Here is an 18,070-nt window from a genome sequence, read left to right on the forward strand (position 1 = left end):
ATTGAGGCACATCGAGGGAAAAGCGCCCATTTGATACTGTTGGAAGATTTCAGGTTTAACTACCATCTGATAGAGAACTATCCACTGTTCCAATGATATATAACATTTTATTCTTCTGATAGTTATGAGTGAGTTTGTTGCAGGAAAACAACTACAAGACTAGGTATTTTGGTAAACCAATGATTTTAGAAATTGAGCGCTGAAGACTAACGAAAATCATAACTCCTGCACCGTTTAGCATCATCATAGCAACGATACATCTAATCAGTCCTAGCAAAATAGAATGAAGGCCCCTATACCAATTAGACTATGCTGAGTTTATTGCTCTCAGTTAAGAAGCTCTAAAACAAGTAGTTCTTAAAATACAGCTATGTGAAGTGGACTTAAAATATTACGATAAATTATTAAAATATTAGGACCTATAAAATGTCGTTAATTTTTATTTTTGAGCTATTTTTATGCCAAAATTTTCTAGAGAACATGCCAAAAAATCTTGTAGTGTAAGAATACATTAACAGTGAATGAAATGGTTTTCCAACTATGGAAGCCTCTAGACAAAGACAACAAAAGTGTCAAATGTGTCCTTTTCCATTGGTGTGCTTCAAATGATGATGAATATGTGCTCGATAGATCTGCTACTACTGTAAATGTCTTTACGTGTTTTTTTAATTCTCATGGACTTTTACAGTTTTTGCCTGATTAATGGTGAAGCACATTTTTTATCACATTTGTTGTAGGTTGCCAGACTTTTTACAAGTGTTTTACTAAATGAATATCACTGGATTATGAACACATTTAGTTACTTTTGATAAAACTTTAAAAACTTTAAATTGCTGTACCAAATACCCAGGGTTATTGACACACTTTGATAAAACTGGGCAGGCCATAAAGGTTAAAACAATCCTCTAAAAACTAAATAAAAACTTGAGACATATATAGTTAATAAAAAAACAGCTTAGTGATGATATGATAGCTTTTGTAATTTATGGTAGGTTGCTGTTTCAACTTACCTGAGTAGTGATCCAGTGAGGTTGAACAAACTCATTTTTAGTATCTCCAGTGAATCCAAATTTTCAATGACAAAAGAATTATCAGAACTCATCTGACATCCATATAAGTCCAGCTCTTTAAGGTTCGGCAGTGAAGCGATTCTAAAAGAAAAGGTGTAGTACCATCCAATAAATTCAAATCCTACAGTTAATGATTAATGCTACCTGTTAACACAAATTATATCTATAATAATGTGAGTGTTCCATCTTCAGTTCTACATGTCAACAGTCTAACCACAAATAATTTAGGTAATCCCACATTGACAGCCTACAGTTACATTATATTAAGCAAATCGATATTTCAATGCCAAAAACTTAAGCAATAAAGTAACGAAAATGTTTTTTATTTGCCAATTTGGTACAAAAGCACAACTGTAGATCATGCAAAAACAATAGGGTTGTTAAAACAGGAATAAACCCAGGAATAAGTTAATCAAGATAAAAGGTCATGACAAAAATATGATACAAAGTCTTATATGGTTTGGCCAAAATTAGTTCATTAGTAATTTAGAGTTTATGTTGTAATGTTTTTCTATTGGTTATGTTATTAGATCTTAATTATTTATGTGTTTATGATTATGATATTACTTTTTTTGTTTTGTTGGTAATATGTACACTGAATGGTTGATAGTGAAAGCAGATTTTTGAGCTCGTTGAATGTAAGTGTTTCCTAAATTCATCTGAAACTATGTTTGTCAAAATATGGCATGAAATTGTCAAACCCATTGAAAAAATCGAGATAAAATTTTTGACGCTTCGGGATTTGAAAATTTTCAGGTGGTTATTTTTGAAAAACTGAAAAAATAACAAACATAAAACAAAAAGCAAACATCAACGCGGATAAATAACCGTCCACTGTAAGCGTGCAGGAAAAATTATGTTTAAATTTTCATTGACCACCTAGGTTAATTATTACATACATGTAGATGATTAAAAACTACTAACTGATTGTTTTAAATTGTTGTGTAAGACTACTAGAATTTCTGCTATTTCCATATAAAACACTGTTTTACTACTTTCCAAGTCAAATGGCACCACAACCATCTGCATGAAAAATATTTTTTCCATTCTGTAAAAGGCTTTAATTACCAAAAAATGCATTTCGCACCTTTGGTAGTAACTCGATGTGTAAGTAATAAATATAGACTATTTTATGGCTGCTGTAATAAAATACGTTGAGGCTGGTGGCAGGTTCAACCAAGTTTTCTAAAAAAAGCTTCTGAAAACACCTAACTAATGGAATAAGATATTCTTGATTACAGTTACAGTAGTTGATAAAAGTACAGAGAAATGAACTTGGTATATTTTTCTAATATTATATCTATGCAAGCATGTGAATACCACATTGTTCCCAAACAATTGAACTAAGTTTGAAAACTTATGAAACGTTAGTACATATGATAAAATAAATTTTGTTTTAGTAGCTTTTTCGGGAGAAAATTAATGTGTTCCAGCTTTGCAATACAACAGAATAAATTCATTACTAATGGCTTTTAGAAATATCAAAATGTTTTACAGAATATTACAGATTCATTTTATCACCTAATCACTTTTTATTTACCACTAGTTTAATGACAACCACATTCTGGTTCTAATAAAACTTGAAACTTACAAAAGCAACACTAATTATTTGATTTCAAGGTATTAGTTATTAATTAATCACCTTAATAACTTCACAAGCTATTATACTTAAAAAAACTAACTAAAACTTTTTTTCAGACACCAAATCTACAAAAATATGTGAGTATTTAACTAGTTTTAACTAATGGTAAAGTTTACTAACATCAATTGTCATACAATTAAAGGTGTAGTTGGTTTTTGATGCTGATATAAAGATTATAAAGCCAGAAATGCCTGTTGATATATAAGAAGCAAATATCCAACTTTGTGATAACCATCTTCTAACTTTTTTTAGGTTTCATGAAACATTATAGTCGAAAGTTTTTAAAAAAACTGACTGTGCTGGAATTTTAAGAATTAATTTCTCTTTCAAGATCAGAAACTTGAGGGAATATTGTTGAGGCATTTTTCACAGGTAATTTGTTGACTTTTGACCATCTTGATTAAAATCAACTTTGAAATCAAAATAATTAGACATCGAACTTAAAAGAGTTTTACATTTAATAATGTGTAGTTTCAATATTTGGCATTTTAAAAATTTAGGAATTGTCTCTTAACGGCTGAGTTTCCAGCATTGTGCAGGGTGTGTCAAAAGTCCTAAAAGCTGTTTCTAAGTAACAGCATAAAACAATCAAACTAAGTCTTGCACGGGATGTTATACCAGAAATGTCACTTCTATTTGTAACAAATTTCTAATAACTTTATCTACTTCCTTTGTTATAATAACAAGTCTTAATTAAGGGAATATTGCTAGGAAATCAATAGAGCTGTTTTGTTGGTAGGTAATAAACGATGGTGATAACAATAAATAATTTTATGATATTAACTATTGTTTTCCAGTATATTTTGAGTCTCTAATTGAGGCACATCGAGGGAAAAGCGCCCATTTGATACTGTTGGAAGATTTCAGGTTTAACTACCATCTGATAGAGAACTATCCACTGTTCCAATGATATATAACATTTTATTCTTCTGATAGTTATGAGTGAGTTTGTTGCAGGAAAACAACCACAAGACTAAGATTTTCGGTAAACCAATGATTTTAGAAATTGAGCGCTGAAGACTAACAAAAATCATAACTCCTGCACCGTTTAGCATCATCATAGCAACGATACATCTAACCAGTGCTAGCAAAACAGAATGAAGGCCCCTATACCAATTAGACTATGCTGAGTTTATTGCTCTCAGTTAAGAAGCTCTAAAACAGGTAGTTCTTAAAATACAGCTATGTGAAGTGGACTTAAAATATTACGATAAATTATTAAAATATTAGGACCTATAAAATGTCGTTAATTTTTATTTTTGAGCTATTTTTATGCCGAAGATTTCTAGAGAACATGCCAAAAAATCTTGTAGTGTAAGAATACATTAACAGTGGGTGAAATGGTTTTCCAACTATGGAAGCCTCTAGACAAAGACAACAAAAGTGTCAAATGTGTCCTTTTCCATTGATGTGCTTCAAATGATGATGAATATGTGCTCGATAGATCTGATACTACTGTAAATGTCTTTACGTGTTTTTTTAATTCTCATGGACTTTTACAGTTTTTGCCTGATTAATGGTGAAGCACACTTTTTATCACATTAGCTGTAGGTTGCCAGACTTTTTACTAGTGTTTTACTAAATTAATATCACGGTATTATGAACACATTTAGTTACTTTTGATAAAACTTTAAAAACTTTAAATTGCTGTACCAAATACCCAGGGTTATTGACACACTTTGACAAAAATGGCCAGGCCTTAAAGGTTAAAAACAATCCTCTAAAAACTAAATAAAAACTTGAGATATATATAGTTAATAAAAGAAACAACAGCTTAGTGATGATATGATAGCTTTTGTAATTTATGGTAGGTTGCTGTTTCAACTTACCTGAGTAGTGATGCAGTGAGGTTGAACGAGCTCATTTTAAATTTCTCCAGTGAATCCGAATTTTCAATGACCAAAGAATTATCAAAACTCATGCTATATTTTGATAAGTCCAGCTCTTTAAGGTTCGGCAGTGCAGCGAATCTAAAAGAGAAGGTGTAGCACCATCCAATAAATTCAAATCCTACAGTTAATGATTAATGCTACCTGTTAACACAAATTATATCTATAATAATGTGAGTGTTCCGTCTTCAGTTCTACATGTCAACAGTCTAACCACAAATAATTTAGGTAATCCCACATTGACAGCCTACAGTTACATTATATTAAGCAAATCGATATTTCAATGCCGAAAACTGAAGCAATAAAGTAACAAAAATGTTTTTTATTTGCTAATTAGACACAAAAGCACAACTGTAGATCATGCAAAAAAAATAGGGTTGTTGAAACAGGAATAAACCCAAGAGTAAGTTAATCAAGATAAAAGGTCATGACAAAAATATGATACAAAGTCTAATCTGGTTTGGCCAAAAAAAGTTCATTAGTATTTTAGGGTTTATGTTGTAATGTTTTTTTATTGGTTATGTTATTAGATCTTAATTATTTATGTGTTTATGACTATGATATTACTTTTTTGTTTTGTTGGTAATATGTACACTGAATGGTTAATAGTGAAAGCAGATTTTTTAGCTCGTTGAATGTAAGTGTTTCCTAAATTCATTTGAAACTATGTTTATCAAAATATGACATGAAATTGTAAAACCCATTGACAAAATCGTGAAAAAATTTTTGACGCTTTCGGATTTGAAAATTTTCAGGTGGATAGTTTTAAAAAACTGAAAAAATAACAAACATAACACTAAAAACAAACATCAACGCGGATAAATAACCGTCCACTGTAAGCGTGCAGGAAAAGTTCTGTATAAATTTTCATTGACCACCTAGGTTAATTATTACATACATGTAGATGATTTAAAGCTACTAACTGATTGTTTTAAACTGTTGTGTAAGACTACTGGATTTTCTGCTAATCCCATGTAAAACACTGTTTTACTACTTTCCAAGTCAAATGGCACCACAACAATCTGCATGAAAAATATTTTTCCCATTTTGAGTTTCCAGTATGCTGAGTTTCCAGCATTGTGCAGGGTGTGTCAAAAGTCTTAAAACCTGTTTCTAAGTAACAGCATAAAACAATCAAACTAAGTCTTGCAAAGGATGTTATACCAGAAATGTCACTTCTTTTTGTAACAATTTTCTAATAACTTTATGTACTTCTTTTGTTATAATAACAAATCTTAATTAAGGGAATATTGTTAGGAAATCAATAGAGCTGTTTTGTTGGTAGGTAATAAACGATGGTGATAACAATAAATAATTTTATGATATTAACTATTGTTTTCCAGTATATTTTGAGTCTCTAATTAAGGCACATCGAGAGAAAAGGGCCCATTTGATACTGTTGTAAGATTTCAGGTTTAACTACCATCTGATAGAAAACCTTCGGCTGATTCCAATGTTATATAACATTTTAATCTTCTGACAGGAATGAGTGAGTTTGTTGCAGGAAAACAACCACAAGACTAGGTATTTTGGTAAAACAATGATTTTAGAAATTGAGCTGAAGACTAACAAAAATCATAACTCCAACACCGTTTAGCATCATCATCGTAACGATACATCTAGTCCAGGGGTGCTCAACCTTTTCATAGTGAGGGCCAATATGAAAAATTATCTGTAGGCAGGGGCCAAGATTACATCTACATAAGTTAGGTCATTGTTGCAATACTCCTTGTTTGCACACAGAGTTCCGTGAAATGATTAATTAAGATTTACAGTGCTATTTACAGTAAACTTTATTTAGGTTAGTAAAATAAATTTTACAAACTAAAGCAAATGAGATATACATGTACAGGTACATAAATTGAACATTTCATGGACAGTTACAAACACTAAAACCTGTAATTAGATATTTCAGTGTGGTACTTGGCATTGCTTTTTTCTGACTATTCTATCAATGTCAGGCTGGGTAGCTGAGGAAGCCAATCTTAGTTGCTGGGTCAAGTGTTCATCAGTGATAGTTGTCCTGCATTTATTTTTGGTATGTTTCATACGGCTGAAGAACTGATCGCATAGATAAGTCGAGCCAAACAAACTGCCCATGAGTAAAGCATGTTTGTATAGGCCTGGAAATCTTTGTTCTGGAAGAAAATCACGGTAAAATTCTACAAGTTCATAGCTGCTGTGATGCTTGATCAGCCTTTTACCAGCTTGAATATCAATCAGTTCCATTTGTAGAGGAGCAGGTGCTTCTTCTGTGTCGACTGAAAATCGGTCTTCAAAGATGTTGATATGCATGCAAGTGCCATCAAATTGAGCAAACCTTCTGCCAAGTTCAGCAGCAAGGCTAGTCAGGAGCTTTGCATTTGGCTCTGCACTGACATGATTTTCTATTTTCAAAATGTGTGCAGTTTCCATTTTGAAGTTGACCGACCCACCGATTTAATTTACACCAGAAAGCTGTTATATGTCTCCACAGTGATGATACGTGCTGTTGCTTTCCCTGTAGTTTGCGGTTGAGATCCGCCATATGCTCAGTAATGTCTGCCAGGAAAGCAAGATCATTTATCCATGCCACGTTTTTGAATTCTTCATGGTTACGTTCTTTGCCTCTCATGAAAATATCGATGGGATCTAAAAGACTGAGAAACCGACAAAGTGTTTTTGCACTACTGAGCCATCTCACTTTACAATAATATGTCACGTCTTGAAATTCTGCTTCAATCTCCTTCAGCATCTCTTTGAACTGGCAGTTGCTCAAAGCTCGAGCCCTTATGTAATTTACGGTGGATACAACCAATTCCATGACATGTCCCATCTTAAGGTGCTGTGCTCCTAAATTTTTCTGGTGAATGATGCAGTGGTACACGATAGGAGGGACATTCCACACTCTGGACTTCAACAGCAAGCCAATTAAGCCTGTGTGTTTTCCAGTCATTGCCGGCGCACCATCAGTGCATATCCCTGATAACTTCTCGAGTGGTAGATTGAAATCTTTAAGTTCTTTGAGCAGGTTGTCGAATATGTCTTGACCAGTTGTGGTACCATGAAGGCTGCTCATTGTGAGAAAATCCTCTGTGATTCTTAACTGATCATCAATACCTCTGACCATGATGGCAAGTTGTGCTATGTCTGAATTATCTGTACTCTCATCAAGCGCAATGCTAAAGTAAATAAAATTGCTTGCAACCTCTTTGAGTTTGCGCTCAATGTCCTTACTCAATGTTTCATACCTTCTAATTACGGTGTGTCTTGATAAAGAGATGCTCTCCAGTGCTTCTTTCTTGTCGGGGCAAAACTCTTCCACAAATGCTGTCAGTACCTACAATACAATAGTCAATAACAATAATTTCATGTACTGTCGAATATGCTGATAAAATTTAAATAAAACATAAAATGCATGCAAATATAATACACATATAAATGGTACCCAAACAAGAACCGGTAATATTCAGCATATTGATGAAATAGAGATAAACTTACCTCTTTTGCGAACTCTCCATGTTAAAATGGCAGCAGCCTCTGGCCAATTTTGTTAGCTATCACCAAACTACACTTTGTAGCCTTTTCACTGATTTCAGTGTAGCGGGTGAACAAGCGCTGCTGTGATGCGAGATTTTTTGACAGTGTTTCATACTTCTCTGCTCTCTCTCGGCCACTGTGCTGGTCATACTGTTGTGCATGGCGAGTAGTATAATGTCGTCGGATATTATATTATTTGAAAACTGCTATAATTTGGTTGCAAATTACGCAGACAGCCTGATTTACAGAGTGATGTTTCACAAAATAGCTTAATTTCCAATCGTTATTAAATTCTCTGCCATCTTTGTCTATCTTTCTTTTATTTGCCATGTTTGTGATTAAATGAATGAACCAATTTATAAACCAACAGTTAGCAGGTCAATTAGGGAAATCCTCTAAAAACTGGGGATTTTACCCACATGTGCAGTAAAATCAGACAGGAAGAAAAAAGTGATGCAAGGGAAGGGGATTTCCAAGAGTCATAGCATAGCTGTTAACATGGTCAGAAAGTGTGGTTACAATTGGCCTACATTTCTGCTAAGTTAGGGCCTGAACTTGGGCAGAAAATTCAGTATACAAATTTTAAATTGGTAGTCTCTGGGGGGCCGCATAAAATCATCCGGCCCCAGGGCCGCCTGTTTAGCGCCCCTGATCTAGTCAGTGCTACCAAAACAGAGAAAAGGCCCCTAGACTAATTCGACTGTGCTGAGTTTATTGCTCTCAGTTAAAAAGCTCTAAAACAAGAAGTTTTCAAAATACAGCTATTTTAAGTGGACCTAAAATATTACGATAAACTATTAAAATATTAGGACCTATAAAATGTCATTGATTCTTATTTGTGAGCTATTTTTATTTAAAAATTTGAAGAGAACATGTTTAAAAACTTTATAGTGTAAGAATACATTAACAGTCTGTGAAATGGTTTTCCAACTTTGAAAGCCTCTAGACAAAAACAACAAAAGTGTCAAATAGGTCATTTTTCATTGGTGTGCTTCAAATGATGATGAACATGTGCTTGATGGACCTGCTACTGCTGTAAATCTCTTTACGTGTAATTTTAATTATTTTGGACTTTCACAGTTTTTGCCTGAATAATGGTGAAGTACATTTTTTACCACACTTGCTGTAGGTTGCCCGAATTTGTACAAGAGTTTTACTAAATATCACTGTATTATGACCATATTTAGTTACTTTTGATAAAATTTTAAAAACTTTAAATTGCTGTACCAAATACCCAGGCTTACTGACACACTTTGACAAAAACGGCCAGGGCTTGAAGCGTTAAAAACAATCCTCTAAAAACTAAATAAAAACGTGAGACATATATAGTTAATAAAAGAAACAACAGCTTAGTGATGATATGATAGCTTTTGTAATTTATGGTAGGTTGTTGTTTCAACTTACCTGAGTAGTGATTTAGTGAAGCTAAATGAACTCATTTTAAGTTTCTCCAGTGAATCCAAATTTTCAATGACAAAAGAATTATCAGAACTTTGGCCAATTTTGTTGATAAACTTAAACCTAGTTTTTGTTGGGTTTTTGCATACTCTGGAAATGCTGCTAGCTGGCACCAAGTTTTGGTTGAATATGAGTTGATGCTGAATGATACTAAAAGGTAGAAAATACTTAGTTTTATATTGGTGTGCAGGTTACCATACTTTGTTTAATACTTAACAAGTTGAAAGGAACAACAAATAAAGTGTTTATTCTAAATGAATCTTTACTGACAATCACCACTCTGATTTCCACAGTTTGAACTAACAAACTGCTCTGATTTTGCAGAAAATTAATATTTTATCCAATAGTAACAATAAAAAGGCTACTTTCATATCATGTTCTCAGATCATTTGCTTAAACCAACCAACAGACTGCTTATTGTTTCGTTGCTGTAGACCAACCTGATTTTCGGAAATTTACATCTGCACAGTGTAAGCTTCTTTAGTGATGTAATTCTTTCTAAGGCTTCAACATCACTACTATCCAATTTGGTGTGCTTGACTTCCAATTCCTTTAGGTTTATCAGTGAAGCGAACCTGTAGCAGACAATCATGTCTGGCGATCAAAAGCTTACGATGCCCAATATTGGCTTATAGTAATATTAATTGATTAAAATAATACTCATAATTCCTAAGTATCTTGCGTTTAGAATAACCATGCAAATTATTATTATAAGTGTGATTTAATGAACGCTTTTATGGCCACTGTTATGACTATTGAGCTATAAGGCATTGTGACAATTGAGAGATAATAATTTATGGCTATAGTAATCATTTTGCTTATAAAAAATCTGTTTACATCTGAAGCAAGATAGCCATAAAGCGCTCTATTGTATTTTTACCATATACTAAACTATTATTTATAAAGCCACTTTTGGTTCCATATAAATACCCACAACATATTCAGTTCAAGTTGTGTGTTTCCGTCAGTGAATAAACTACATTAAAATCTACACTACTTCAGGCTTCAATTATTTACAAGAATACAACAGACTAAATTGGCGACAAGGATGGGATGCCGCTAAAGTAGCTAAGGAGACTGCACATAGATGCAAGGCTACAGGTGTTAACAAAGTTCAGTCTGAGAAGAAACCCACTATCAACAAGCGTAGCGGTTCTTCATCCAGCGCCAGCCAGAGAAACCGACTGCCTCCAAGCTGTTATCGATGTGGAAAGAACCACTTGGCTAACACTTGTGCGCACAAGAATTCCCAATGCAATTTTGTAAAAAACTTGGTCACATTGAACCTGCCTGCCAAACCAAAAATAAGAATGCAGTTTTAACTCAACTTGTCAAGATAATCCAATTACAACTAAAACCAAGAGCGTATAAAGAATTGCATCTCTACCCCAACTACAGCAACAGTTGAAGATTAATTATACAGAATTCACTATGGAGCTGGATACCGGAGCATGTGAAAACTTCATCATGACAGACGTTTGGAAGAAGCTTGATAAACCGATTCTGGAGCCTACCGAAGCACAATATGAATCAGCATCAAAGCATCCAATACATGCATTGGGACAATTACAAATGTTAGCAACAGTTCCTGATGAAAAGCGGATGTTCAGACTTTAAACTTCATAGTGACTGAAATTCCACATCTTAACCTTTTTGGACGCGACGCTATACAGAAGCTGCAGTAATCGGTCGATGATAAGATGAAACTCAGACCGTCAACCAAAGTTATCCCAGTCAACATGATAATCAAGGATCTCCAACTTGACCGATATTTGCAACAAGCCTGTGAGCAACTCTGCCAGGATTTTCTAAACCATTTTCAACTAGAGCTTGGATGTCTCAAGAACTTCGAATTGGAAGTCAGATTCAAGTCTGACGCCAAACCTGTTTTCTGCAAAGCCCAATCAGTCCCATTTCCCATGCAATCAGATCTAGTTCAGGCATATAAAACAGAAATCAAACAAGGAATTTGGAAACCAGTGCAGCTCAACAATTATGGATCCCAGTAGTGCCCATCAGTAAAGCTTTACTGCCAGGTCAACAAAAGAGAAAGCTGCGAATATATGGAGACTACTCAGTTTCTATTAACAGCCAACTAGAAACACATCGTCAACCCATGCCACTCCCAGGAGACTTGATGCAGAAGCTAAAAGGCGGTTACGGATTCATAAAGATAGATTCAAATAATACATACAACCAAATTTCACTAGCTCCTGAGAGCCAACCACGCCTAGTAATGAATACGCACATAGGAGTTATTCTACAGCATAGACTTCATTTTGGAATAAGTTTGGCACCAGGCTATTTCCAGGAAATCATGGAGCAGTCTCACTAGTGAATTAGAAGGTGTTGCAGTCTTTCTGGACAATATTCTAGTCAGCGGAACTACAGTGTAGGAGCATTTAAGAAACCTAAGAAAACTAATGCAACGCTTAGATGAGAAGGGCCTACGCTGTCGAAGGAAGAAGTGTGAATTTGCAAAACCTGCAGTCAACTACCTCAGATATCCACGTTCTCACCAATGCATAGCCAAGGTTGAAAAGGCGTATGCAGTCAAAGTCATGCTCAAATCCACAGATTTCTTATCACTTAGCTCATTTCTTGGATATGTGATGTTCTAAAGCAAATTTCTGCCAAATTTGTCAACAGTAACAGAACCACTCCATCGACTCACTCAAAAAAATGTGCCTTGGATATGGGGATCTGAAGAAGCCAGTTTTTAACAACTCAAAGAGATGCTATGCTCAGAGACTTTACTAGCTCATTTCGATCCATCACTAGAAATAGGAATTTTCTGCAATGCCTCATTAGTAGGAGTGGGCATTGTTTTTTTTTCCATCGGTATTCGGATGGTTCAGAGCGACTAATTTTCAATGTATCAAAGATGCTGAGCAACATGCAGAAGAAGTACGGACAAATACAGAAAGAAGCACTTGCTGTAGTTCTTGCACTGTAAAAGTTTCACCAGTGTCTGTATGACAGACAATTTATATTAGTCACCAATCATCGACCATTGTTAGCATTGTTCGGGCCGACTAAAGAAACACCAGCATTAGCGGCCAACAGATTAGCTCGATGGGCTCTATAGCTTAGTCAATACGAATACAACATAGAATACAGGAAGACCAACAAACACGACAATGCAGATGCGTTTAGTCGTCTCCTTGTCGGACCTGATCACCATTTTGATGAGGAGGATGATGGGGAAGATAGGGACACAGTCTGCACGATACGCACAATTGGTCAGCAACTAAAACCGAAAGATCCAGGAGTGCTACATAAAGAGACTTTGAAAGATTCTATTCTGTCTACTATCATTTGCTACACCAGAGAAGGATGGCTTAAAGCAATCAAAGAAACAAACACCAAAGCGGAAGACCAAGTTCACCATTTGGATTACAAGGAACCATGTTTCAAGAAGAATGCTGGATCCCTCTCCATTTTCAATGGTTGTCTATTATATGGATCGAAAGTTGTCATACCGCTCACCTTTCAACCACAAGTTCTTCAGATACTTCATCTAGGACATTTTGGCATGCAACGAATGAAGCAGCTGGCACGATATGTTGTGTATTGGCCGAGGATTCAGGCTGACATCATGGAAGCATGTAAGCAATGCACCTCCCGCGCCGAACATCAGAACCAACCAGCTAAGCCTTCTAACCATCCTTGGATGCAACCAGAAAAACCATGGGGTCGTATGCATATCGACCCCGCAAGCAACTTTCTGGGATCAAACTGGCTGGTAGTGGTAGATGCTTATTCTAAATATCCATGCATTCAACCAACCACATCAACATCCACTAAGACAACAACAGAGCTACTGGAACAAGACTTTGCACATTTTTGCTATCTCCACACAATAGTGTTGGAAATTTCAACCATCTTCAAATAAGAAGAGTTCCAGAGATGGTGCAGAGATTGTGGAATAGTCCACCTAACCGGAGCACCTTACCACCCCGTGACAAAAGGGGCGACAGAATGGCTAGTGCAGACATTAAACTAAGCTCTGAAGAACTCGGAGTTACCACCCAAGCCCGCACTAACATAATTCCTCATGCATTACTGGCGTACGCCATTGACAGAAGGATATTCACCGATTGAGCTACAGAATGGACGGCAATTACGCTGCAAAATTGATGTTCTTCTGCCCTTACCGGCAAATCAGGCCCAAGGACGACAAAGTAAGGAAACTGACAAGAACGAGGAAGCTGAACTTAAAATTACTATCACAAAGATTTACTACACCTACGCAATTGACAGCCTTTGCTATGCTCTCTATTGTAGGCCTCGACGGGATACAGAACCTCGATGGGTTCTAGCCATTGTCACCAAAGTGTTCGGAGCCCGAAGGGTGAATGTCAAGGTGATTTCCTGAGGACCAACATGGAGGCGACACATTGAGCAGCTGCTACCCCGCTATGGAGAGACTCGGAGAGGTAGGTTTGGAGCCAGCAGACGTTGAAAAGCAACAATATATTACTAGGGCTGAGCCACATGTATCACCAAGCCATTCAGAGGTTACCAATAACCGTCAACCATGGAAAAACCCCAGGATACCAATAAGAGGAGAATTTTGACCAGAAAACCCCGACGATCTAAAAGACCAGCCGACTGCCAGACTACATAGATTTACCAATGGTTTGGAAGAAGGTGTTATGGCTATTGAGCTGTAAGGGATTGTGACAATTATGAGATAATATTTTATGGCTATAGTAATCATTTTGTTTATAACAATTCTTTTTACATCTAAAGCAACATAGCCATATAGCGCTCTATTGTATTTTTACCATATACTAAGCTAATATTTATAAAGCCATTTTTGGTTCCATATAAATACCCACAACATTTTCAGTTCAAGTTGTGTGTTTCCGTCAGTGAATAAAGTACATTACAATCTACACTACTTCAGGCTTCAACTCTTTACAAGAATCCAACAGCCACCCATCTGCACCTTCAGACAAGCCTTCAGTGAGTTAGCTCAAAAACACGGTTTTTATCAAAATGTTCTCATATTTGTATTTTGAAGATACTATTGAAAATATTTCAGACAATTATTTACCTTTCCTTGTTATGTTTGAACTCAGCCTCACTTGATATCCTAAGGTATTCCTCAGGTTTCTGCTCAGCTCCATCATCTTTAAAAAAGTAATTAGTCATGTCAAACTTATTGAACTGAATATACTGTGATGGTGTGAACCAAATATATTCTGTTTGGTTTTACAATATATGATAATTATAGTATTTGAGTGTAACAGAACATGATCACCTATGTCCATAAACTATATTAAAACTTCATTCAAGTGTCAAAAATATTTTGAGAGAGTCAGCGGACTCAAGCAAACTGTGTGACACTATTGCCACAAAAATGATAAAACCGCATTTTCATCACATCTCAGTTTAGAAGATTGTAGCTCTACAATAGTTTTTGATAGTAATTTGTTTACCTTTACAAATATACTTTTACAAATGGACCAGTACACATATTTATATATGTTAACGAATATGTGTACATACGCATACACGAATATACGTACAGACAATTATATGCAAACACATATAAATATACACATATACATTTACCCACACACGCACACACCAATACAAAACACACATATGCACACATACACACATGCACATACATACATATTATACCCACACACACCCAAACATTCACATACATACACACACAGGTATTCAACCAAACATACACACTTACATACATCATACACACAAGTACCCAGACATACATACACAGACTGTCACACACTCACACACACCATCACTCCTACCACCACCCTCACCGCCTGCTAGTATTTTGTTGAAGCTTTTAAGCTTTATATTTAATTTCAAATGTGAAGACATCCTTTATTTTCTCTAACTATATTTTAAAAAGCTGCATAAAAGCTCATTGCACTGACCAATGTTGGCTACAGTTCGCAGCCAAAACTGACTTTCTATTTGTGATATAACATGAGCCATGAGCATCAATTCATGGTGGGCTGAGTTCAGATGACCACAATTAAGCTATCAAATGATATGTTAAAAAACCACAAATATCTATTTTTTACAATAAGTATAGTCTATCAAATGGTAAAAACATATATTCAAAAACAAATGACCTAAAAAAACACTGATTTTAAGTTATGCAGCAACGAATATTTAACATTTTGATAACAAAAATACTAACGGACTTTGCAAGGCCAGTTGCGTTTTGATTGTTGCTTTGTTTGGAACCAATTCACATTCTTCCGGCCTTTCAACACCTTTGATGAGGTCTTCTGACCTCAAACCACCTTTTTACACAGCTGAGCTAGTCGTCTTACCATTCAAACATTTTAGCAGAGCATATTTTTCATTGATGCCATTTTGATTAGGTATTCTGGCACAAATAAAGAGAAACTGTTTATAAACATAATAGTTCCAAAATTTCAGCCTCAAATGTGTAGCAGCACATTTATTATCGTAAAAGCAAGAACTTTCTTTTAAATACATCAAAACACTAAGACATCGTTAAAAGGCCACTACTGTTAGTCCAAAACAGCTCCTAATTATTTATACAATCTTGCAATCAATTTTTTTGAAGAAAAACTTAAAACCTTTTAGTGGGAGAACAAAGTTTCATATGAAAAAAAAACACAAACAATTTAATCATTATGACTTCCAACTATGAACGCCGAAGAAATTTTAACTACATTAAATTGAAAATGAAAGTTTGCTTTTAGGTTTGCCTCTAAGTTTGTCTTTTAAAATTTTGATAAAATCCAAATTCATTAAATTCAACGAAGGATAACTTATATTAAGTTGTAATGAAGGATAACTTATATCTCCCTCTCTGGCAAATGCTAGCTTTAGCTGCTATTGTATGTATTTAATTTTACATTTTAATTAATCACATTTGATGCATTATTTTTTATTTGTTGTTTTTTGAAAGAATGTGGTAAGATAGGACAATAACCAATATATTCTTTTTGTTACAATATCTTGTTTTGAGCGTTATATTTGCATTTTTTAGATAATGGAAACCAATCAATATATATTTAGTTGTTCTATAAATAAACTAATTGCACTAACATGCCAGTAAATTGACATACGAGCTGTCTTGGAACACATTAAGCTCGTAAGTCAAAGTATGACTGTATTAATACAATGTATTATTACAATGTCCTTTGTGCAATACCTACAAAGGAAGTTCTTCCTTTTGAGACAGACATGCAATATAAATATTGAAGTCAACTAAAATATATATATATATATATATATATATCAACTAAAAGCAAGTGCAAAAGCATATAAAAAGAGAACTCTACACTAAAAACCCAAAAGATTATTAGTGGAGTATGAAATATTTGAAAAATAATTGCGAAAAAAGTAAACTTTTAGTATTTGCGTTACAAATTTGTTTCGTGCGAAGCACTCCTCAGACGCAATTGTACTAAAATGAAAAGCTTTACCGAATGTGCCAAAATATCAGAAATGGGCTCGCTGTGTTAATCATGTAATTTAGTGCTAAGTTTAACCGAGAAGATAATGAAATGGAATTCGCCCTGGTTAGGAGCAGACAATTCTCACTTCGGTAATTGGGGTCCTTTTCCCAGTGATTATTTAATCTGGTTGTCTTACGAGCCTACGTTAAAGGTTCAGTAGCAATAACCAAAGAACAACACCACGATCAAGATCAATACAAGTCAAATTATTATTAAGCACCATATAGAGATATCATATAAACGTTAGCTTACCAGGGTTACCGTTACTACAAAATATTGTAAATGAAAGTCAAGCAAAATATCGTAAAGCAATTGAATCTTCGAAACACGGTATGTAATAAAACAGTGAATAAATATACGTCTTGACACAAACAAAACAGAAACGTTTTCTAGCTCGGCCAATTCAAGAGTGTCCCTCAATCCTAACACAACAAATCCGTCCAAGCTTTTGCGAGACTTCTTAAGAAAGCTAGCCTTAGGGCAAAAGCAGACTACTGCGGCGACAGGGCAGCTAACCAGTAGTTGTGGGTCCACGGCCAGCAAGCCACAGAATCGAATCTCACTGACTCGCTGAATCCGGAAATCCATAACATTCTCCGTCTCTAGGTGTTGCATAGCAGAACAAAATGGAACATCGAAAAGGATTCCGGATGCCAGTCTGAATGAGACTCGATTGTGGCCTTAGTCGTGGACACACTACCCTGAGACCACTCCAGGTCGGACAGATGTTGATGCACTTTAAACAATGTTTCTTTAAGCCAGGCATTATTGGCTTCCAGATGAGCTCATTTCAAATGAATAGCAGTGTCCTTGAAGGTAGTAGGCGCCGAGATACCGTCCACGATACTTCACCAATTTTTTTTTTTCTTCAAAGTCTCTGACCTTTTGTGTGCCAATACATAATCATTTTCACAAGAGTCATCATCCTCGATACTTTCATTTTTTAGGTCATCCTCATTGCATTCGCTAGTGCTTTCGGAATCTTCGGTTTTGGCATTTGACAGC

At 35.2% G+C, this 18,070-nt stretch overlaps 1 protein-coding gene across 1 annotated transcript in view; it reads right to left on the reverse strand.

Annotated features, from left to right (window-relative positions):
- The window catches only part of LOC137398049 (general transcription factor II-I repeat domain-containing protein 2A-like), a 39,562-nt gene that overhangs the window by 3,201 nt on the left and 18,291 nt on the right, over window positions 1–18,070 (reverse strand). The window contains exons 3-8 of the mRNA XM_068084149.1: window positions 14,641–14,716; window positions 9,982–10,153; window positions 7,037–7,920; window positions 6,806–6,924; window positions 4,542–4,722; window positions 1,011–1,151 (exon numbers count right to left, since the gene is read on the reverse strand). Of these exons, the coding sequence (XP_067940250.1) occupies window positions 1,011–1,151; window positions 4,542–4,722; window positions 6,806–6,924; window positions 7,037–7,920; window positions 9,982–10,153; window positions 14,641–14,716 (1,573 nt within the window). The remainder of the gene's footprint in view (window positions 1–1,010; window positions 1,152–4,541; window positions 4,723–6,805; window positions 6,925–7,036; window positions 7,921–9,981; window positions 10,154–14,640; window positions 14,717–18,070) is intronic.

This window comes from Watersipora subatra, chromosome 6 (genome assembly GCF_963576615.1).
Source record: "Watersipora subatra chromosome 6, tzWatSuba1.1, whole genome shotgun sequence".
Lineage (NCBI taxonomy): Eukaryota > Metazoa > Bryozoa > Gymnolaemata > Cheilostomatida > Watersiporidae > Watersipora > Watersipora subatra.